Source organism: Crotalus tigris, unplaced genomic scaffold, assembly GCF_016545835.1.
Source record: "Crotalus tigris isolate CLP2741 ecotype Arizona unplaced genomic scaffold, ASM1654583v1 scf7180000019386.494713, whole genome shotgun sequence".
NCBI lineage: Eukaryota > Metazoa > Chordata > Lepidosauria > Squamata > Viperidae > Crotalus > Crotalus tigris.
The window spans coordinates 58,195-82,338 of record NW_024097511.1 but is presented as its reverse complement, the minus strand read 5'-3'; the positions used below and the strand labels follow the sequence as shown (position 1 = coordinate 82,338).

The 24,144-nt window shown below is 35.8% G+C and overlaps 1 protein-coding gene across 3 annotated transcripts in view; it reads left to right on the top strand.

Moving 5' to 3' along the window:
• Nucleotides 1-24,144, top strand: part of LOC120316518 (homeobox protein Meis1) — a 142,026-nt gene that overhangs the window by 67,830 nt on the left and 50,052 nt on the right. For 2 of the 3 annotated variants that reach the window (XM_039362218.1, XM_039362219.1), the window contains exon 8: nt 15,947-16,092. In XM_039362218.1, the coding sequence (XP_039218152.1) occupies nt 15,947-16,092 (146 nt within the window). Of the gene's footprint in view, nt 1-15,946; nt 16,093-22,244; nt 22,569-24,144 lie in introns of those variants that run through there. The other variant, XM_039362220.1, reaches the window with a different exon arrangement.

Here is a 24,144-nt window from a genome sequence, read left to right as displayed (position 1 = left end):
ATTATAACACGTAGGAAGACAACTTAAGCAAGATCATACTAGTTCATGACAAATATTCACTGTGATGCAATCTATGGCCACCTTATCCTAACTACCTATTCTGTTATAAATTAGTTGACAAAGTGATTTATGGAGTTGAGTGATGCTGTGTGCTTGCAGTGAAATTATTTGATTCACTTCTCCTTGAGTACTTATTTTTAAACAATGAGCATCATTTACCAATACAAAGCACTTAATATATTTTATCCACTTAAACATTAATCTTCTGCAATTAGCATTTGTGAGGCAGGCAATGTCCCATAGCCTATTTGAGAGCAAGGTTTGAAGATCTGAATTATATTAAGCAGCTTGTAGGTCAGATTACCCCCTCCTTCAACAAGTAGACAATAGATTGGAGGTATCAAGTTCTTATACAACATTAATAACATGAAAAGTAAGGATTCTTGTAGCTGTGTATAGACTAGTTGCTATTGCCCAGTTTGAAGACATGTTATATTTTTAAAAAACTTAACCAGATAAATCCACCCCAATGGGAAGAATTGATAAAGTTACACATGATCACTATTTTATTTATAAGTCTCTCCCTTCTTTTTGTTCCATATTGAAGTAACTAACCCATCATCGTATGTATGTTCAGACCAACACATGATACCATAGTCACAGAGAAGTATTTTTTCTACAAGACCACTATATTAAACAGCAATAAGTAGATACTGTTCTGATTATAACATTCCAGTATTGTTCCAGCTAATGAAGTTTCCAGTTTATCAGGATATTTTAGAGCCCTCTTTTTCTATATACAAATCTACTTTGTCATTCCATTCAACAACAAAAACTCTGTTTGTGGTTTCTCCATAGTTGGAAATACAGTGGATATGGCTGAGAAGACAGCATGCCATGAAATGTACTTGCCAGATATATGTCTTATCACTCTAGTAAGATAAGCCTCTTTTATAGTATGCAATCAGGACTTTAACAGAAAGCCTTTGTGCTTATTTAGTTTGGTTCATGTAATTATTTTACTGCTCTTTTGATTCTTTTAGAATAGACTGCATGCTTTTCATTAGAAGAGTAGGTTATCAGTATTGTGGTATAAATGAGTTAATTAATCTGCAATATTACAGTGCCTCATTATTTTAAATATTTTTGCTTAAATATTAATTACATTAACATGTAATTAATTTCATTATCATGGATCCTACTGTTTTAATTTATGCTCTTGCACCAACTAACCTTTCCACATATGGAGAGAGAATAATGAAGAGGTTGTTAGGTGAGCAGACCTCAAGTTGTGGGGTCCAATTTGCTTGTTTACTGTAACCCAGGGGTATCAAACTGGTGGCCCGTGGGCCAGATGCATCACGCGCAGGCCACGCCCACCTCAGCTCAACAAAGGCAAAAAAGTCACGATACGTCACGATACTTCATGTGACATGATTGAGTTTGACACCCGTGCTGTACCCTCATGCCCTACCAACCAAAGTCTGATGCAAAAGATACTGGCTTAAATTTAAATAACACTGAAACCATGTTTTTCTTGCAAGCATCAGAACATAAGTTAATAGGGCTTCCATATATAAATTATTTTTAAGTACTAGAAGTTTTCTTCTTTTCACTGTATTGTTTAGGATAGAGATGAAGGAATCATCCTTTACTGAAGTTCTTGTTAAAAATTGAGAATTAGAAATCTTTAATAATCTACTATAAATCAATTTGAGATCTCCAATTATACCTACTGTATCTTTCACCTGATCACCCTATACTTTCTGTAATTTTAAACGTTGATTAGGTCAAGATCTTTGTTTGTGAAAATATTAAATTAGAAACCATTGTTACAAAATCCTTAGGCGAGATGATGCAACTTAATAAATTGGAATATTTTTTGTAGTTGCATGGATATGTATTAATAGGAAAAGATGGAAGAGGCTGTGTCTCAGTTATTTTTACTTTGGTTGGTTAAGCTTACATGCTCTGTTTTTTGTATTAAGCTGTATTAGGTATTTATAGGTCTTACATAATTAAGGCTTCTGTTGTCTATTCTATATTAAGGGATTCCTGCTGTAGACTGTTGCACATGATTTGAATGGAAAAAATACTGCTACCTAGAGCAAAGATAATTGAGTCTTGGTTTTTTTTTTATTGAAAAGTTTTAGATATTTTTACAAAAAGCAAAAAAAACAACCCTCACCCACCGACCCCAACCCTCCCTCTCCATCCCCCCCCTCCCCGATCTTCCCAGAGCTGAGTATAGGCTTAATTAAAATTTTTAAAAATCTTTAAAAAATTGAAAAAATATAAATCATAAATATATCTAAATACCTTACATAAACAATTTATAAAGTAATTAACAATAAAATATATGTAAAAAAGCATACGTATTAAAAGGAAAAAGTACTTGAAAGAAAGAAAGATAATAAAAAAGAAAAAAAAAGAGAAAGAAGAAAAGAGATATAAAAAAATACAATCTATAAAATATTAAAATTTATATACAAGTTATTAGAAAGATAAATGATATTTTTATATCCAATTTATATTATATAAAATTTATCCATTTTTCCCATACTGCAAAGAATTTCTCTTGCGATTGCTCCTTTAAGAAAGCCAAAATCTTTGCCATTTCCGCCAAATAAGAAACTTTAAAAAACCACTCTTGCAAGGTAGGCAAAGATTCCTTCTTCCAATATTGCCCTACTAACAGCCTAGCGGCCGTAATCAAATTTAACATCAATATAACTTCCTTAACATCACAATCAGTAACAATACCTAACAAAAACAATTGTGGGGTAAATTTTACCCTCTTTCTAAAAATTCTTTGAATATTCCACCATATCTTAATCCAGCGGTTCTCAACCTATGGGTCGCGACCCCATTTGGGGTCGATCGCCCATTTTTCGGGGGTCGCCAAAGGCAGCGATCCACCATTTTTCGCGGTGCCGTGCACGTGCATCGCGCATGGGGGCGGAACCGTGCACGCGCACTGCGCATGGGGGGAGCGCGACGCATGTGTGTCGCGCATGGGGGCGGCACCGTGCATGCATGCCGCGCGTGGGGGGCCGTCGCGCATGCGCTGCGCGCATGGGGACAGCGCTGCGCATGCGCGTGGGGGCCCCGCCCCCACGCGCGCGGCCCGGCGCATGTGCAGAACGTTTGTGTGACGGGGGTCGCCGTCACACAAACGTTGAGAAGCACTGTCTTAATCCAAAAGACTTTTATATTTTTACACGACCACCAAATATGATAATAAGTAGCATCCAAACAACCACATCTCCAACATTTAGGCTGTAAGTCAGGATACATACGAGACATTTTTTGTGGATCAAGGTGCCATCTGTAAAACATTTTGTAAAAATTTTCCCTTAAGTTCTGGGCTTGTGTAAATTTAACATTCCTCACCCAGATAGTTTCCCAGGTATCTAGTAGAACTGGTTCACCAAAATTTTGTGCCCATTTAATCATACATTCTTTAATTAGTTCTGATTCTGAGTCCAGTTCTACTAGCACCCCATAAATTCTCTTAATGTGAGTTCGCCTTTGATCTTTTACTTGTTTAAAAAGATTTTCATCTTCTCTGAGCAGACCCACATTACGATCTATCTTCCATCTATCAGCTATTTGTCTGTACTGAAACCAAATTGAGTCTTGGTTTTGTAGTTGTGTGAGGTCACCCAAATGCTGTCAGCTTTATTCCTGGAAAAAGAAAAACTATGTGGGTTTCATGATAATTCTCTTTACTCGTGTTGAGAACATACCACTTGTAGAATGTAGAAGGATATGGGGGTAACCTTTTTCTATTTTCCTTTCTTTCTTTGTTCTTCATAATTGTAGATCACTGATAAGCTGCTAGGGACCATATATTCCAATGAGTAAAATAAAGTGAGTAACCTGAGAGATATAACCCTCTGATAATTCTCTGTGAATGAGATTCCATCCTGTCCCTCAAGCAAAGCTATAGTATGAATAAGTGACTACCTCCTAGCTGATAAACAGCAAATCTTGCTACCAACCTGCTGCAAATATAGGTAATTTCCACATCCAGACCTATGAATGATAAAAGGGAATGTCTCCAGTACTCATGAATTGTCAAGTCTCACTGAATCAGTACAAATTGTAAGCAAACTCTTTACCTTTGGCTCTCTTTATTAATAAAAAGCACACAGGCTCCTTTTTATTTTCCTTTTTTTTTTAGTTTATAACTAGTAGATCCGTGACCTATTGCATCATCTTTTCAGAGATATTTCTTTACCTAAACCAGTGGTTCTCAACCTGTGGGTCGGGACCCCATTTGGGGTCGAATGACCATTTCACGGGGGTCGCCAAACAACACAGTCCGCCATTTTTTCCCCCTTTTCCTTAGCTGTGCTACTCCCTTTTATTCTATTGGCTTTTGAAAGCCAATAGAATAGACTCTCTTGAATAGAGTCTAATTCTATTGGCTTTCAAAAGCCAATAGGAATTGTCCAGGCTGTCTCTGCCCTGCTGAGCCCGCCAAAAGTCCCATTCTGCAAACGGTGCTGCACCAGTTGAGTAGTCCTCGAGTTACGACCGGTTGAGTAGTCCTTGACTTATGACCGGTTGGGGGTCGCAGCATTAAAAAGGTTGAGAACCACTGACCTAAACAGAGAAATAGAATGACCATGAGCAGGCAAAGAGGTTGTGGGAGTAACTACTGATTTCCTCATTGACTTAGCTGCCTGTGGGAAGCTGGAAGGGAGCCTTGAAATCATGATCAGGTGTCAGTGGCCAACTGTGGTGATTCTGTAGTGGCCACAATTTTGTGACAATTGGTGGTGAAATCCTTGAAAGTTTGATTACATAGGAGTAATGGGTCTTGGATTTTTTTTACACATTTTTTATATTAGCAGATTTGAGGTACCTTGATTCAATTTTTTCGATGCACCAATTTTTGTACTATGATGCTAATTGAAGGTTACAAACAAATAGACAAGACAGTTTTATTAGTATACTAATTAAAACTTGTTTATAGTTTATAGTTGATTCCTGCCTTATTTAAACATTTTTCACATAAAATTACCTAGAAGAGCTATGTTATCTGGTTTGTAATGGTCAAAGGTCTTGCCATTAATTCCAGCTTCACATATATTTATTAATCTATCAAACATAATCAAGATATTGGGACACATAGGCAAAGTTCTTCTGTTAATTTCTTTAAGAGATCATAATTATTGTTTAAAAAAATGAGCAACCCTAATATTTTTCCAAATGTCAACTCTTTGTCAAAGCACCACATAGAAATATGTAATGCATTCAAAATATGAGGTCAGTTAATTGGTTTATATGTACTTGAAATGAGGACTGCATTCTTTTCAAAGCACGTTTAATTTTAAACAAAAGCAATACTTTTTTTTCAAGTTGAGATTTTGAGTTTAGTATTACTCAGTTGTGTGTTTTGGTGAAATGTAATGGTGTTGCATAATGAAAAACCTGTCTTGTTCCTACATGATATTGTTGAAAACATAAGTCTGTTCCAAGAGTCAAGGTTTATGTTTAAACCTATTTGTGGTTTAACTTTTATATTGCTCTTTTAAATTAGTCCATTCAGCATGTATTGTGTATAGGTTGCCATAAAAGTAGGTAGCAACAATTTCCTCCCCCAATACCAGATTAAAACATTGTGTGGGACTTTTATCATACACTGTAAATGTGCATTTAAGTATCTTATTATTAGAAATATTTTATTACTTTTCAAATCATTTTATGACTTCTAAATCTGTATTAGCCTGTTAGTCTCAGTTAAAGTATGTTAAAGCTGTGTTAAACTTTTCAAATCTGTTTTAAAATAGTCTGATTAGCTGTAAATATGCAGAATTTATGAAAATTGACAAAAAATACAATATATTTTTATTTAAGGCTGATTTTCATTTCTATATATAGATAATTTATTGAGAAGCTTTAAGAAATACAGAAAAAAAATAGCTTAGGGAAAGAGCAGTAATCTGTGGTTTCCAGATGTCATGGAACGTCTATTCCTGTCATTCCAAACAACAGTGATCAGTGATTATGGCAACTCTAGTCCAGTAATATGTGAAAGATAAGAAATTTCCCATCTTCACTGAGGTACTGATTATAGTTATTTCACTTTTCACTCACAGATGTTTATCATTTTAAAAATATAAATTGTTGCTAAAAATTAAGGATTTCTAATTTTGCATCCTTTTATCAACTAAGCTTTAACAAGTTTGACATGCTATATGTCAATCTTATATGAAAGACTACACCGGCAAAAGTGCAATTTTTCCTCTTATTCTGGTTATTTTCAGCTCTTGCTTTTATTAATTTTCCCAATCAGGAGCTCTCCAGATTTCAGTTTCCATCATTCTCATCAGCCATAGTGGTGGTACAGCCACAAAACTGAATAAAGTTAGGTAGGGGATGTATGGTTTAAAGCAGGGGTGTCAAACTCAATTTCATTGAGGGCTGCATCAGCATTGCGGTTGCCCTTGGGGGGCTGGGTAGGTGTGGCCAGGGTGGGTGCAGCCTACTGGGTGGGCGTGGATGGAGTGGGTGTGGCCTTCTGGGTGGGCATGGCCAGCTCTACATCGTTCATGTCAAGGGTGCCTGTGGGGGCCTGGGCAGAAGTGGGACAAATCTGAGGGTCTCTGGCAGAAGGGGGTGGGACCGGGGCAAGCGCCACGGCATGGCCAATTTCTTCATTCCTCACAAAGGGTGACATCTCCCCAGCATGCACCCAGGGAGCAGGGCCGATGCAGCAGGGGCTGGTTCCTTGCTGTTTCTAGATGGCCTTGTGGAGCTAAGACTGAATGCGTTTCAGCATAGATGGCCACCACAAAATTGTACATTGGCTCCCAGCTGGCCTGGGCCAGGGCCAAGGCAACGGGGGCCGTTCCCTCACTTTTCCAGGATGGCTTTGCGGGCCACATGAAACCACTTCGCGGGCTGCATCCGGCCCCCGGGCCTTGTGTTTGTCATGTCTAGTTTAAAGTATTTTTGTAGCAGTTTTTTTCACCTGTTCTTTGTTCTCTTTTGAGGCAATCTTTCTAGAAGTTAAATCTAGGTTATGATGGACTATAGGAGTTTATCAAAATACATTCAGCAATACAAAATAAATTATCTCCCAAGTATACATTTTTCAGTTTCTATTAATCCTTTTCCTTTATAATGCTTTGTTATAGTAATACAAATGATATTTCCTCCATACTTGATTATCTGCTTTGTCTATGAGTCAGGTGTAGTCTCAATATAGACCAGATCCTCCCTAACACATCTTTTGTAAGTTTCTATTTGAACAGTATTGATTCGATTTAAAACCCTTTCAGGTATTAAGCCAAAGCTAGGTATTTAATCCATGCAAAGGCTACAGGTCCAACTACATGTGATGAGTATGGTCCCTTTATCTGAAACCTTTTTAGAGGACAAGTGTATTGTTGAGTTATACATGCATTTGTTGATGAATTCAATTCAATAAAGGTTTATTACAGTCAAAGACCAGAAACCAGAACCAATAAAAACATTCAATGAATATCTAGTTAAAATCCTAGAGTAAAATAATAAAAAACAGATAAAATCTATATTTAAAATCACATTTTGGCATCCAGTCTGTCAGCTTGTCAGAAACGTGATTAATCCACCATAGTAATTTTATACAATTAATGTAGCAAACACTTTTGCTTTACTATTTCTTTTTTTAGTATTCAATGACTATGGGCCCCATAGTTTGAGAATTCATATTATAGTTTAGCTAGGCCATTTGTGACCTTAATGTTTAACACTGAAAAGCTAGAGATGAGTTTAAATGCTCTCTTTGGACTCAACAATTGAAGAATGGCCTCTAAATAATGGCTGGCCATTTCCTTTTTTTAATAGGTGGAAGATGAACACTTTGCATCTTTGAGCTCCTTCACATCAATTAAAAAAGTTTTCATGTAGTGTCCATGACAGAAGTATAAAAGTAGTTGCCATTGCTGCCTTCTGAGGTTTATTTTAGTGTCCCAATATACAGTATAGTCATAGGACTTCTTGGGGGGGGGGTTGGGTGTTCCTTATCTAAGTATTAAACAGGTCTGAATCTATTTTCTGAACTGGATAAGGTTCCTTATCCTAATGAAACTCTTTTTCCTTTAAAGGTGCAAAATAGATTATTGCTACTCAACTCTCAGTCATTTATTTACACATACATGTAGCAAATTCTTAATGTGTATGGGTGTCACAATAACTGCAACTTGTCCATATGAATGAATATTCATAGATTAAGCACCATGTGGAAATCTTTACATATCAGCTCAAGCATGAAGCTTTTCATTGAAGTTGGTTCAAATATCCAACTGCTAGTTATCTTTCTAAAACAGCTTAGTTTTCACTTTCTGATGCTTTAATTCTATCTACATTTAATTGGGAGTAAAACATCCATTGAACTCTTATGGATTTGTTTCTGTGAATATTTTAATGCAGACATGAAATATGTATCTGCAGTTTTGGAAATGAAAGCCCAGAATATTTGTTCAATGATAAATCTGAATAATTAGGTTTTTTTAATGAATTTACTTTGATCATATGATCCTTAGTTTACTGTGAACCAAACAAAAGTCCAAATGTTTAAAATTGAGAAAGGTTCCCAAGATAAAATTTTGTTTAATGTGTAAAAGAAAGAGATGTTTGAAGATGGGTTTAGGGGCAGATAATTTAAAGATTCACATGTTATCTCATTGCTGGAGTTGGACTGACAAGTGTAGAAATCCATACTCCAAATTAGTTCCGAATATGAAAGTTCTGAAATAAAACTACATTTTTTAGAAGTGACTATTATGTTAAATTACTTATTGAAGAAAAAGGAAATTTGAGGAAAGATATATTTTTAAAATCTGAATGCACAATAAAATAAAATACAGAAATGGATTACCTTAAAGCAGGGGTTCTCAACCTGGGGTGCTCACACCCCTTGGGGGGTGCGAAAACTTGGGTTTTCAAAATTATAGTGTATATGCATAATTCATTGCCATTATTTCAAACTTTTGTAAGGGGTGCGGGAATCTATCGGAAGTGTTCTAGGGGTGTGGGGTATAGAAAAGGTTGGGAAACCACTGCCTTAAAGGATCATACACTGAAGTAGGGTGTATAGTTTTTACTATTTAACTGCAACTGAACACAACATGCTATATCTAAAATCCAATAGTCTCTGGTCAGACTAAATATTTTTATTGTACTAGCTTCTTGAGAACAAAAATGTGATTCTGAAATGTTTTCTTTTAAATGATTAAAATGACTTCTAATGTGAAAAATTGAGAGAAGCTGAGTTAGAGGGAGAAAGAATGAAGAAGCTTAAGCAGAAGGTACTTAATTTGGCAGACCTCAGTGATAAAGCTGAATTACAGGCAAAGGCACATTTTAAAGCTTTCTGTTATTCTAATGATGTTTGGTACATTTCTTCACATGCACTTCCTGAAAAAAAAATTAAAGTAGTGGAGATAGATTCTTATCTAAATGGATTGTTACAAGTTGGAGCTTGGAATGCAAGCTTATGCGCTATCTGTTCCTTAGCTCAGTAAATTCCAGTGCTTTGTCCAAATTTTTTCTAAATAGCTTTAATTTATCACACATAATCCACTTGAAGGAGACATTTTAAATGGGCAGTTGGTGAGCATGGCTTATTGGAGTTTAGTATTTAAAAAAATGAATGAAAGAAATGTGTGTACATGTTTTTTTTTATAGCAGATTAGTGTGATGTGGTGACAGTTGGATGATGTTTGTGGTTTGGAACAATCACTGTGAAAGAAAGGTTTTAAGGAGTTATGTGTATGGTGTGCATTTTTCTTCACTGACCTTTCCCTTTTGCTCTCTTGTTCTTTTTAAGAAATACACATTGGGAAATAAAGCTACCCTTGGAATATTATTTTTCTGTTCAAATATTGGTAGCAACATGCCTTAAGGATAGTGCTATTCCAAAAAATGTATCCTGTATTGAATCCAACCATTATCGTTAAACTGAATGGAGAAGTGTTTTCAATTTTCTTTGAAAGAAAAACAAGTACAGTAGATGAATTCTCATTGGTGAGGGGCGGAGTGCTTATACTTCCTTTAATTACGCACTGGCCAATGTGAATATTCTACCTTTGTGTCTATAGTAACTTCTTCAGAAGTCAGCACTCTCTCTGGCTTTCTAAATTTCACTTCATTCCAGGAAAGAAAACTTGGAATTCTGTGGGAATTTTTAGATCAGGAAGTATAGATAATTGGGGAAGGCCACAGAGTGGTGGAGGAATGTGTAACAGAACACACAAACAGACACACACAGAGAGAGCAATTTTCTATTATGTTGCATGAAAAGAATTAAAGTCAAAAATAGCACATGAAAAACAGAAACCTCTTTCTCAGGAGGAAAGAGACTTTGGTGAAATTGGCAAACGATTTCAGCACAATATGAATTCTAACTTTCTCATAGCAGTTCATCTAAAGTCAAGTGTAGTATATATTCTCTCTCTCTCTCTCTCTCTGTGTGTGTGTGTAATGTTATGTATACACACATATACACACAATCCGCATAATGTGATATAATATAAATGCAACACAGAGACACACACATTACACCCCAGAACAATACTGCATTATTTTTTTACTTCATTTTCTCTTTGACTACCATTGCAGGATTCTTTATGCATAGGACCTTTTACTTAATTGTTAATTTGATGTCTGTTCTTCCTATCTTTATGGCAATGGTATTGGAAATTATTACAGACCAATGGGGGTACCTGGAAGTTTAATATCTCTTTATGTTTTCCTATTTCATATAATATAAAGAAAGCATAGCCTACCATTTGATTTTTACCTGTTTGTTCTATCACAGTTATAAAACCAGTGAGGATTTGGAATTTTGTTATTATTGTTGAAATGTGTGAAATGAAGATAAACTCTTAAACTGGGAATTTGAGCCAGCAGGGGTCCTCTTTAAATTGCCAGTGTTTTCTTTAGTCTAAATTTTGAGCCTAATCACTAATGATGTTTGTTCTAAAGAATAATAATGTTACAAAGATGCTAACATTAGAGCGAAATATGGATTTTCTTAAAACTGAATATTCTAAACATGTAGTAGTTAACATATCAATTTTACTCATGGGAATTAAGAAAAACCAAGGTTTATAATAACATTGAAGAACACTGGGCTCAGGACCAAAGCCCTGAGGTACTTCGCTCTGCGTAAAGATAGATCCATTAAAGACCATGCGTTGGGTATGCTTCCTCAGAACTGTGAATTCATCTCATAATAGGATTCCCCCATCCCAAACTGTTCCATTTCATCAGGGAGGAGTCTGTGATCAGCTATACCAGATGTTTAACTATGGTTTACATATACTATATCCACAGCATTCTCTTATTTACTAAACTAGTCACTTGTCAAAAAAAGTAGTAAGATTTGTCTAGCCTGAATGATTTTTAATAAACCTATGCTAGCTTCATCTAATAACTTAATTATTACAGTCAGTGGTTCTGAGATCACATCCACTTGTACCCTCAAATGTAATCCCTCTGATCCTAGTGACTTGAACAGTTAGGTATTTTCTTTTCACTTCCTTGATTATTTGAACCTGCATTTTTCTTCTGCTCCCATATGGTATAGCTCCTGACAATTTTTTTCTTTTTTAAAAAGCAGATGCAAATTGGAATTTAGCATTTGAGCCTTCTTCTAGTTCTCTCTCCCCAACATGCCATCTTCTCCAGCCAGTGGACAGTTTCCTTGACTTTTGTTCCTCGCATATCCAAAGAAACCCCCCCCCTTTTTTTTTGGGGATATGTAAGGAACAAGAGAAAAGTCAGAGAACTTTTTTGTTATTTTTGGCATTCATTGCAAGCCTTAACTCATTCAAAGTAATGTTGCTGAAGAAAGGAATTCTAGGATTTTTTTCCTATACATTCTCTGTGTGTAACTTTCTTGGGAGGGAGGGGAAGTAAAAAGGGACAATCAAGAGAACCAAAGGGGAACTTTTAGGAAGAGAAGGGGTAGAGATTTGACCTGAATGAGAGGAACCCCTGCTGACATGGCCAGTCTGAGTCACTGAATGGCTTGAATACAATAAATGCTTCTTTATCCTGTCTTGAAAGAAACAAGATAGCACAGCCTAAATGCTGGGGTATGCTTAAATAGGCAACTCTGAGTTGTTTGAGGTAAGTGTGTTTGAAATCTGAGCCTCAGGACAATCTGTGAGTTGTCACAGGTCATCTGCCCTGCTCTGCGGGTTAGACCCCAAATTTGTGAGGAATTATATCTGGGCAGATTGTTGTACAAATATCTTTGTTAGTTGTCTCCTTTCACGAAACCACAACCTGCAAAGTATTTTAAAAGTAATATTTAAATATTATTTGAAAGATCAAAGGGCTACACTAAAAGGGTTTAAAAGTTTAACATATGTTGCATTATTTCGAGATTTGAAAAAACTGCACTGTAGAGCCATAGCTGTCATTTTGGTTGTTGTAAGATTTGTGATGTATGTGTTTTATATTGCTTTGTTTTGCTTAAATAGTGTCTACTTGCTATGCTGAGTTCTTATGCTTCTAGCAGTTTCACAGGCAATGAGTCTGCTTCAGTGATCTCAAATCCTTTTAGACTAATTTGTGAAAAAGGAGAAAAGAACTAGCTCTTTTTGTCATCCACTCATTGTTCAAAAGCAGGGGTCCAGGTATTTTGCAAGCAAACAAGCAAGCAAGGTTTATTTACAAGCAAGGCTTATCAAAGTACTTTTTATGGCTAAATTACTCTGATAATGTCATTAGTGTTGAAAGAAGAAAGGAAATGGATTTCCCTTCCCAAAATATGCCCCTCCAATAGCATATTGTGCAGGCCTAACTCATCAATGGCCATGAGAAAGATGCCAGTGACAACCACACTTTTGCATTAGAAACTTGCATATAGGCGCAACGCAAATTCAAGCAATGCCTTTATATAGCCACGGGGCATTTTTAAAAGCCTCTGGCCCCTCAGTCATTGGACTACTAGTTAATTGCCACATGGACATTGTGGCACATGGACAGATAATATGACATTTTCAGTTTCTCTTACTAGCAAAAGCCACAGCGTTGCTTGCACTAGTTGCTAAGAAGCTGTCAGAAACCATTAGGAGTTGGTTGAAGTTGCCCTATGGCATTTCCTCATGGCATCAGCAAAACGAGTATAAATCACCCAGTGGAATCTACTGCTATACTAATGAGGCTGTAAGCTTGTTTATGGACTAGCATCATTTTTATGATTATTTCCACCTTTTCAGCTTGCCTTCATTGGCAGTGGGAGAAGTCAACTTCAAGCATGAAGTCACCGCTGACATTTCACAAACGTGGTTCATAGTTGCTACCATGTGGTTAGTTAGTGAGTCTTCGAGTCCTTTTTGTTTTGTTTTTAAAAAGTAGGGTAGAGAAAGCAGAAGAGGAAAAGTATTCTCAAGAGACCTTATAGAGGTGACAGTATTGAATTGCAGAGTGAATGGACATGCTGTTTAGACTTTTAGCTGAGATTTTTCCTTTATAAAGAATCAAGTTTCCGAATCTTTCCCCCTCCCCCCCAAAAACAATTGTATTAAAATCTATAGAAGTAATCTCTTCTAAAGGACCCTGTTTCGTTAATTTGCTTTTTCCCCCTCTTATCCTTCTTTTATCTTCTGTTGGACTGGGCTGGAGTTTATTGTTTTAAGCTTCTCTGAGCGTGCACAAGTATTTTACATGGGATTGAAAGCATTTGCTTCCAATGAAAACCTTGTCTTAGATTACAACCCAGCAGTATAATTTCCCTCCCAGATGGGAGTAAAGTAGCTGTATTTGCCTAAAAACAGTAGGAAGAACAAACTGTGCATTAAGCCAAGGCTGTTTTTGGCTTGAGCTAATGATGTAACAGAAATCTTTTATTTGGGATAGGTCACTGCCTGGGACTGACAGGAGGTGATCTGAGTCTTGCTTGAAAGGTTTTTCCATTGTATCTCCATAAGCCTCCCCTTTCAAAAAGGGGTGGTGGTGGTGGTTTCTGTTCCTAATGTTTCTGCTTTCATACAGCAGAAATAAACAGGAAAGGTTCTGGGGGAGTGTTCTTCATGGAATGCAGAAAGCCTCCCCCTCCTAATGGAGTCTATAATTCAGGTGCCCCGAAGGCATGCTTTCAGGAATTCTTTGGCCTGAGGTAATGCTAAGCTAAGGCTGCTTTGAGGCCTTGATTATCTATTGATGCACAAAGCTGGAAAAAAAAATCTCCATTGAATTATAGTAGATATTTCCATAAATTATCAATGAATTCTCTTCTATCCAGGCACAAGGCATAGCTTGCTAAAATAATTTGAAGCCAGGGTGGGGGTGGGTGGATGGGTGGTAACGGAGCTGAAAGTATATTTAAAAAAAGAATAAGCAATAGGATGTCATCATGTTAGAAACCCTTTTACTTTTAACCACTGACTGCCTGATATGTTTCTCCTTCCTTGCCTCTCTTTAATTGCCCATCAGACTAGAGAATGTGGATTAGTACAGGGAAATTTTAAATGCCGTTGTTTGCTTATGTTTATTTTATGAATCATTACTTTATATGGGGAATTGCTTTTCTGAATAAAACCTTTCAAAGACTTTTATCAGCCTAAGACATCTGAAGAGTTCCCTTTTAGAAATATGAATGCCTCAGTTGAACTTTCATGAAGCAAAGAGCTTTTTGTGAAGATAGTCACACTCATTTTTTTTAAAGAATGAATTCTTACAAGATTGCACGTTCAATCATTATTTTGAAGAATTAAAATGCCTGTTTAAAACAAAGGCTTTCTAAGTGTTTCTTTTATTGATAGTAGTTGCCTAAATTAGATCAAAACATGAATGCTCATAAAGATTGTGACAGTGGGAGCTCCAATTTGACATTCTGTCTATATGAAAAAGATGAAATTGAAATATAAGAAATTATTCTAAGCTATTCTGAAAAATGCTTTACAGGTTTTAACTGCTGGCCTTCCTGCTGTGTTTCTTGCAGTATGAAAAATAAGCTAAAATTACAGCATAAATAAAAACTGGTTTCTATAAATAAACTGATGAGTTTGAACTTCACTAATAAAATTCAGATAGGCAGGCTCTTGATGGATATACAGTGATTGTAGATGGTGTAATAATGATAAGAATTGAATAAACCGTTTTATTTCCAGGCTACCCCTGGTATGCACGTGCCCATTCATAATTTAATTTGACTCTGTTTTTGTTTTTATATGAGAATTTGAAAACAAACATAACAAAAATTTTATTTAAATATGTGCGGCTATTTTTTAACTCCTAAAATAAATATTTATATATGGCTTATCTTAAGTACACCTTACTAAGGACTTTTTCCCTAAAAGATAGATGCATCTTAATGCAATTTGAATCTTTTTTATGAGAAACAGAGAATGCATAACAACCTTTGGACAACTGGAAAAGTCCAAAGAATAATTATATTGTTATCTTGATGTGAGAAGAGAATATCATGTAACCTCTCATCAGAATTGAAAACATTGAATTTGTAATGGTGATTCACCTTATTTAAATCTCCCAGACATGGTCCCAAATAATGTCTTCCATATTTACAAATAGCTTTAGTTGTAAGTGCTTGGCATTGTTTAAAATGTCTATAAAAATTCAATCTGGTTTGGATATATGATGTGTAGCTCAGTGAGAGAGCACATTATTGGCATTCAGAAAACCTCAGCTTTAATGGGTAGCATCTTAAACTTGAAGGAACATCTTTAAGAGTTGCAACCAGAAAATAGATGGTGTTGTGCTGCAGTTGTGATTTAGAATTCACAACAGCAAAAAAAAGGATCATGATAGGTTTAATATTATTTCATGAAATACATTGTGAATTTTCATTAGGTCTATGATTGTTCATGTGTGTTTAGTGCATATGTTGGGTGTGTAATGTACCTATCCAAATTAGTTTTTAATCATCGACTCTCAAGATAGCTAAAGTGAAACATTTGATTCACTATATTTACAGGTGACGGCTTGGACAACAGTGTAGCTTCTCCCAGCACAGGTGATGATGATGATCCAGATAAGGACAAAAAGCGACATAAAAAGCGCGGCATCTTTCCCAAAGTAGCCACAAATATCATGAGGGCATGGCTGTTCCAGCATCTAACAGTAAGTCAAGTCCAGATCATGTATAAAATGACACCTGTGTAGTAAACATTCTAGTTACAGCAGAGAATGCATATAATACATGTTCAAAGACTAGTATTTGAGATATTTTATCTTATACAAGAAAAAGAGGAGAAATAGGGAAACTTACATTTGTCTGACCAACAAAGTATTCCTATGTGTATAACTAAAATCAATATTCTACTTTGTTTCTTATTGTTGCATCTATTCTTTTGTTATTTTTTCCTTCAGCCTCTTGTTTAAGACAAAAACAACAATCTGGCTAATGTTAATTTATTCTTTCAATATGTAGTAACTCTGAACTAAGAGACTTGATATTTGTTTTCTTTCTGGACATCTAAATAATATAAAACAGATATTTCTTTTCTGTTGCACCATTTCTTTTTGTATTTAGTCACTGTGAGAAGGAGTATCCACTGTCTAGCTTGCAAGTTTTGGGTATTTATCTGCCAGCTCTCAATTGCTGCAAGTTAGCAGAATTAAGTACAGGCCTTATATCTGGGCCCTCTATATTTTAAAATGATTCGCTAAAGCACATCAGACCACATATGTACAGCATCTCTCTTCTATTTGTTAAACCAGGTTGACATAATTCTAAATAAAAAAAGAAGCCTATGCTTTAAAAGTCATTCCTTTTAACAAGGTTCCTTAAATCAGGATAGCTCCCCCCCCCATAAATAGAATATGGCACATTTTCTAGAGAGTCTCCATCAAAGCTTGGATGTCTTTCTAAACCAGTGCTTCTCAATTATTTTCTGTCATGCCCCCCTAGGAAGAAGAAAACATTTCGCACTCCCCGCGCGACTGTAAATAGTATCATTTGTCTATAAAATTGTTATAAATACACCTCTGCATAACACTGTATCCTTATTAACGTATATGAGAATAAAAAAAGAAAGAAATGTGGATCAATTTACAACAAAGAATAGCTTTATTAACTGTAGCAGAAAAGATTTAAAGGAGCACAATATTAAAAAAAACTTTAACCTGCAAAACAAAAATATATAAAATAATTTGAGCTGATTTTTTAATCAGAGGTGATGTCTGGATTAATGGCTACAATGAGCACGTTTTTCAATGCATAGCTTTTAGAAGCGGGGTTTGAAGCAGGACACAGCAACTCTCAGCTCCTTCTCAATGTGTAGCCGAGACCTGTATTTGCTTTTCAGAGCAGCAACAGCAGAGAAGCCTTCGGAAGACTTTCTTTTATCTCCTTCTCTCCTTCTCTCTCCGCCTGTCTTCTCATCCCTGTTAAAAAAAATTTTTCTGTACAGAGGACCGATTTCCGGGTCTAAAAGTCACACGGGCGGGTTTGGCCAATCAGGATAGAGCATCATGTCTATCCAATCAGGTCCTTTGCATGTGTCACGTGCGTTGGCGGTCATGTTGTCCTCCGCGTCGGGCTGCTACTGGGGCTGCGCTGGGAGAATCTTCAGTGTTTGCGCCGCGCTGCTCCCTCTCTTCAGCTCTAGAGTTGCTAGGCAACCAATGCCGTGTGGGACGCCGCTTGCGAGTGAGTCGGATGATCCGATCTAGAAATCCAATATGACAGTATTTGCCGAGGTCAAACGAGCCCCCTTTACGGAGCCTCGCGCCCCCCCTGGGGGGTGCGCCCCACTATTTGAGAAGCACTGTTCTAAACCAAGATTTTTGAATATTTGTTTCTGATACATTTGAATAGGAATGGGGCAGGTCTTTGCTTATACGTTTGGGAGACAAGGAAGGTCAAACATCCATCATTTAGCTCCCCTCCGTTCCTTGAATAAAGATGTTCTTCTGAAGCTACAGAATCCATGTGGCATGGGATATGTGTGTATGGGGAGCAATTTTATCTTGTCAGATGTATAAGCATCTGATGTGAGACTCTTAGATTAAGGAAATTCTCTCTTGTCACTGAAGCATTTGGTCATAATTCAGTCAGTCTGGCAACATTCTCATGGCCCAGATATTTGTGTATTTAGCAGATTTTTTTTTGTCTTCCCTGTACTTCAGCTGATTCCCTCCTGTTCACCCCAGCTGCCTCCTCTAATTCATCGTCAAGAAGAGCTTTCTGTGCAATAACAGGGAATGGGAAGTGGTAATGGTGTTTGAAAACCTGAGTGCCAGTCAGAGCTATTTGATGGAGAGTTCAGGATTATGCTTTATATTTGTAATCCTGGGCATGGCTTGCATGTAAATATATGTGAAAGGGAATTTAGTTGCTGCAACTATAAACAACGTTAGCTAATTCAAAACTTTTAAAATTTTTGAATGAAAAGTTTTGAATGAAGTATTTGAAGTATAGTGCATTATACCAACATTCCGTTATAAGCAGCTGACTAATATTCTTCCCCATTATTCCATTCCTTAATTTGAATCTGGTGAATGAGCCAGTATTTTTATTATTGTGAGTTTGTGATCTTTCTGCATCATTTTACATATACACTTTTATTGGACTAATTAAATAGAATGTCTAAAACAATATGATTTTTCAGATTCTTGGAGGCCTGTTATGAGTTTCCAGAAATTTACAAAATCTTAATCTTGATTTAAGACTTTATTATTATTTATATTTTAAAAAGAGATTTTTGATTGCGTTTGAGAAACACCCTCAATATTGTAATGTAAACTTAATGATAAAAGAGAGGATTGAAGCTGAACATTCATTTTTTTAAGATCCAGAAGTAGATAATCTATCTCCAGTACAATACAGAACCAAAAATATTAGTGGCTAACAGTAGAACTTGTAACCTTCTGGTAACCTTCACAGTTACTGGGCACAGTTTATATAGAAAAGGAATCAAGCATCTCAAAGGCCATAACATATATAGCTGAGTGCATAAAGACATGGATTTGTCAGCACTAATTGAGAGCTAAAGGGATATTTCCTCTCTTGGGTATTATAAAGTAGACTTCACACAGGTTTTGCTAGGACATCACTTGCCCTGTGTGAGACCACCGTGCACACTATTGCTGGCAATATAGTTACATGGAATACAAAGTGGATACAATATGCTGAATTGCTGTGCCTGGAGAGAAGAGTCACAGTATATGGAGGCTGAAACATCCATTTCACAAATGAATAAGGCTAAATAATCATATCTAGAATTGATCCAAATAAATTCAGGACTTTATATGCAGTACAAGGAGGATCTCCTGTTTAGAGACTGTTCTTCCTACCTATTTTCTTACTAATTCAAGTCGGTGGTTTTTCCACTTCACTTTTTTTCTTCTTAGTACTGAAAGAGAAAATGCAAAAAAATTACAAAATTATTGTTCCTAATCAATAAGCTTATATTTGAACACATTTGAATGATCTGAGAATGTGTAGAAGCAGTTTTGCATTATCTCTTCGTATTTTAAAAAAATGTTGAATGTGCCAAACCGTTAACTTTTGAAAGATTTGCATTTACCAAATAAATGAAACCCTAGGTTGGAGATGGATTTTTAATGTAACAGGCAAGCAATGGTTTTGAAGTGAGTCTGCAGATCTGTTTAGCCCACTTTGGACTTTTGGGCTTTATGTGAGGTAGCCTTTGGTTTTCCTTACACTGGTCTTGGATATAGAGTTAAGGAAGTAAAATCCAAGTTTTTGTGTTAAAGTCTGAAAGGATACTTAATGCTTATGTCTTAAGATAAATATGATTAATGCAATTGCTGCAATTGATATATAGTGAATGTTATATTCATATGTTTCATTACAGGATGAACTTTTATAGACTATGTTATGTATCAAGTACATTATATATCCTTCATATGAAGAAGAATCTGTACTGATGCAAAATGAAACATCCTGTGTTTTTTTTTAAAGGAAAAACCATTTTGTTTTTAAAGAAATAATTCTTGAACACCTGGAAATATCTCACAAATGAATAATTTCCACTTTTGATTGTTAAAACTAATAAGCCTCAGTTTTGTCCAGACTTAATTTATTAGACACCAGATAATTTGCATGGATATATTGTAAGTATGTAATATAAAGCTTAGAGTAGATACAATAATTTGCAAATTAAAACAGTATGGAAGAGCTGGGAATAATTAACACCGAAATAGTTTGCATTCTGACTGAGCACTAACATTTCTTAATTTTACCATTATCTCAAAGGACTGCTTATAAAATTATGATGCTAATACCCATTATAATATTAATACCCCAGCAACATACTAATTACATGGCAGTCATATTAATGATTGGTCAATGGAATTATTAAAATAAAAATAGGAAACTTTTGTAAGTTTTATTAAAATTAGATCGTAATGCTTGAGACCATCTTTTAGACTGTGATTTAAACAAATAAGCAAACAAAAAGTAAAAGTACAAAGGAAATGTTGGCTATTTTATTTCATACAGTATGCAACTAATTTTTGAAATCATTCTAGCAGTGCAGTTTCAGGCACCTTATATAATATTGAACATAACACATTGTGGGATGATGTTTCTACAGTATCTTGCTCCTTCTACATCTCTTTCCCTTTTTCTTAATCTCATATGCACACAACATACCTGGGCATAGCTGAAGAGTATAAAATATATGCTGCATGTAGACAGTCCCACATTCTACCTCAAGAGGACTGAATAAGAGATTGTTGCCTTAAGGCATATACTATTGTCATTCAGAGCTGGTAATACTTGGCTAGATCGACTAATTATCTAGCCTTTGTGTTTTAAGATAATGTTTTCTACTTTGTATTAATACATAAAAATACAGAACTGATCATTAAATACAAATGCATTTATTTTGGCTACTTCCATTTCATTTTTTGCTTTTTTTTCTGTTTGTTTGCCCATTGAAATAAGTATACTACATTTCTTTAAAACGTAGATTACATCCGTAGTGTAATTTTATTCTGGCTAGAATCTGAGAATTCAGTATCCTTCTTTACTGTTAATGAATTTGTTTAAAAGATTGATAGTGATGAAGCCCATTGCATTAAGACAATGCCATTCAGGGAGGTACTGCTTTGCAGCAATTCTAATAATCCTAATGCACTAGGAGAAAAAAAAGGAGCTATTCAAATATTTCTTCAAAAATATTTCAGCACATAAGGATTAGTAAAACACTAAAATAAAAAAGGAACAAAACAATGAAAAATATCTTCAGAAAACGCAAACAACAAAATAAATGTGCAGTGTAATTTGTAATTTAGATAAATATATTTATTTTAAAATGTAAACGTATTTATTATTTCTAATCAAAAAGATATGTAGTTGAAGACAATCTGTTAAGAAATAATTGGTTGATATAAATAAAAATTGAGATTAAATGTAGATAAATGTAGATGCTATATTGAAATACATATTTTTCTGTCACATATGAAGCCAAATAATTGATAGGAGATCTAGAATTATTTCAAACTGGAAAAAATAATTAGGGATAGGCATTTATTATTATGGCTATTCTGCTAGCAAAACACAAAGTAGTTTTGTCTTTGAAAAGATAGGGTCATATTTCTTTAAAGGGGACCAACCCCTTATACATATTCCTATATAAATCCACCTGAGAAAGAAAAAGTCCAGTAGTTTTATGCAAGAAGTTTTGCTTCAGTATTGCTTATAGAGGATGGTTTATCAAAATTGGCTCCAGATCTTGCTACTTTTAAATGTATTCAATTAGTGTTGTAAATAAATTTTATGTTATGTTAGAATTTTGAAAAAAATATGTTATCTGCAAACAGATTTATTGTCTGTATTCCTTATTGGTATTGTATTCTGTTTTTCTTGTAATGCCTAATGGAGCAACAATTGTTATGTAAAGAATATTTGTAGCTCGGGGTTTAAATGAGGAGTTATTTGGTGCTCTCTAAGCTTGGTGGGTTTTTTTTGCAGACGTTTCATTATCCAAACTAGGTAACACCATCAGTGCTAGTCTAACACTCTCTACTAGCATTGATGATGTTACCAAGTTTGGGTAATGAAACGTCTGCAAGAAAGCAACCAAGCTCAGAGAGTACCAAGGACCCCTCATTGTTTTGTTGGCCAGGATAAATTCTCACATGCTGATAATATCTTAATCTATTTTTTTTCTCTTTTGAGTGGAATACTGTTGATTTTGTACAGTAAGAAAATGCAAAATTCAAACTATCCCTTAGACAGCAGTGCTTGAATTTTCAGGAGATAAAGTAAGGCAATCTTCTCTTTGGCTCCTCTTTTTCAGCACCTTGGAGAAAAATGAGAGAAGATGGTGGATTATAAAGTAGGAAGGGGGCCTAGTATATTCCTGTAAATTCAAGCACTCTTCAACAGTCAGAATTGAAAACAATAGCAGGTTGGGATTTTGGTGAGTTTTTCTTAAGTATCATAATGCCAGGACCGAGATTTGTAATGCTGTATCATCCTATATGTAAAAGATAGGATGTTTTTCAGACTTAAAAGCAACACAGCAACACAATATCATCATTTTCAAAGCCCCTTTTCTGTGCATGTGCATGTATGTGTGCGCATAAGTAGAGAATTATGTAAGAAGGGGTTTTGTAAACTTCTCTGGAATATTTGATTTGTCAAATATTATATCTGAAGGACTGTAGATTAATATTTAGGACTGTAGATTAATGGCATTAAAAGCTATTTATCCTTCATTTTGGTTCTTTATTCTTTATGTTTTTGGTTTGGTTAATTCCATTTTCACCATTATAAGTATTATGAATGAATAGAATAGAGCTGGAAGGAACCTTGGAGGTCTTCTAATCCAGCCATCCACTTAAGCAGGAAAACCTATACCATCTCAGACAAGTGACTGTCTAGCCTCTTTTTAAAAATCTCCAGTGATGGAGCGCCCACGATTTCTGTTCCACTGGTTAATTGTCAGGAAGTTTCTCCTTAATTCTAGATTGCTTCTCTCTTTGTTCAGTTTCCAACCATTGTTTCTTGTCCTGCCCTCTGGTGCTTTGGAGAATAATGTGACCCCCTCGTCTTTGTGGCAGCCCCTCAAATACTGGAATACTGCTATCATGTTGCCCCTGTTTCTTCTTTTCTTTAGACTAGCCCGACCCAAGTTCTGTAGCCGTTCTTAGTATGTTTTAGTCTCCAGGCCTTTGATCATCTTAGTTGCTCTTCTCTGAATTTTTTTCCCAAACTCTCAACATCTTTTTTGTGATATGGTGACCAAAATTGGCTGCAGTATTCCAGAAATGGTCTTACTAGGGTTTTATAAAGCGGTACTAATACTTCTATGATCTTGATTCTATGCCTCTGTTTATACAACCCAGGATTGTATTAGCTTTTTTGGCTGCTGCTGCACACTGCTGGCTCATGGTCAAGTGATCATCCACTAGGACTCCAAGGTCCCTCTCACAGTTACTGTTTTTAAGCCAGGACTCGCCCAATCTGTACTTGTACTTTTGATTTTTCCTGCCTAAATGTAAAACTTTGCTTTTTTCCACATTGAAACTCATTTTGTTGGACAGGGCCCATTGTTCAAGTTTGTCAAGATCTTTTTGGACCCTGAGTTTGTCGTCTGGGGGGTGTTGGCTATTTCTGCCAGTTTGGTGTCATCTGCAAATTTGATCTAATTTAATTATTTATGAAGATATTGAAAAGTACTGGGCCTAAGACAGAACCTTGTGGTACCCCACTGCTTACTTTTCTCCATGTGGATGTAGTTGTCCTGGTTATGATAGATGAGACCATATAAAAGAACTTCAAGGCAAGAAATTCTTCCTTAAAGAACATTTTTATTTGGCTACAACATAACAGCAGATACAAAGGTGAACCCAAGACTAAATTCCCCTCCCCTTGGTTACAAAGTTGCAAGTTGCAACTCCCACCCCAATTTGCTGTCATAACTCACATTCACCAATTGTTAGAAAACCAGGCACTCCTCCCCTCTCTCCAGCCCTCCATAATGTTATCAGCAATGACCTTAGTTCCCATACATGTGAATTGTTTTGGCTAACTGAAAACTACACCCCGCTTTCCTTCTTCTAACTAAATGTGGCAACAAAGACAAATGAAAATGACTTCAGTTCGGTTTGTCACAGCGTTGACAGTAGTACTGTTGAGGACTACTAGTTGAGTACGGTTTGCCAGCCAGCTACAGATCCATCTGGTGGTGATGT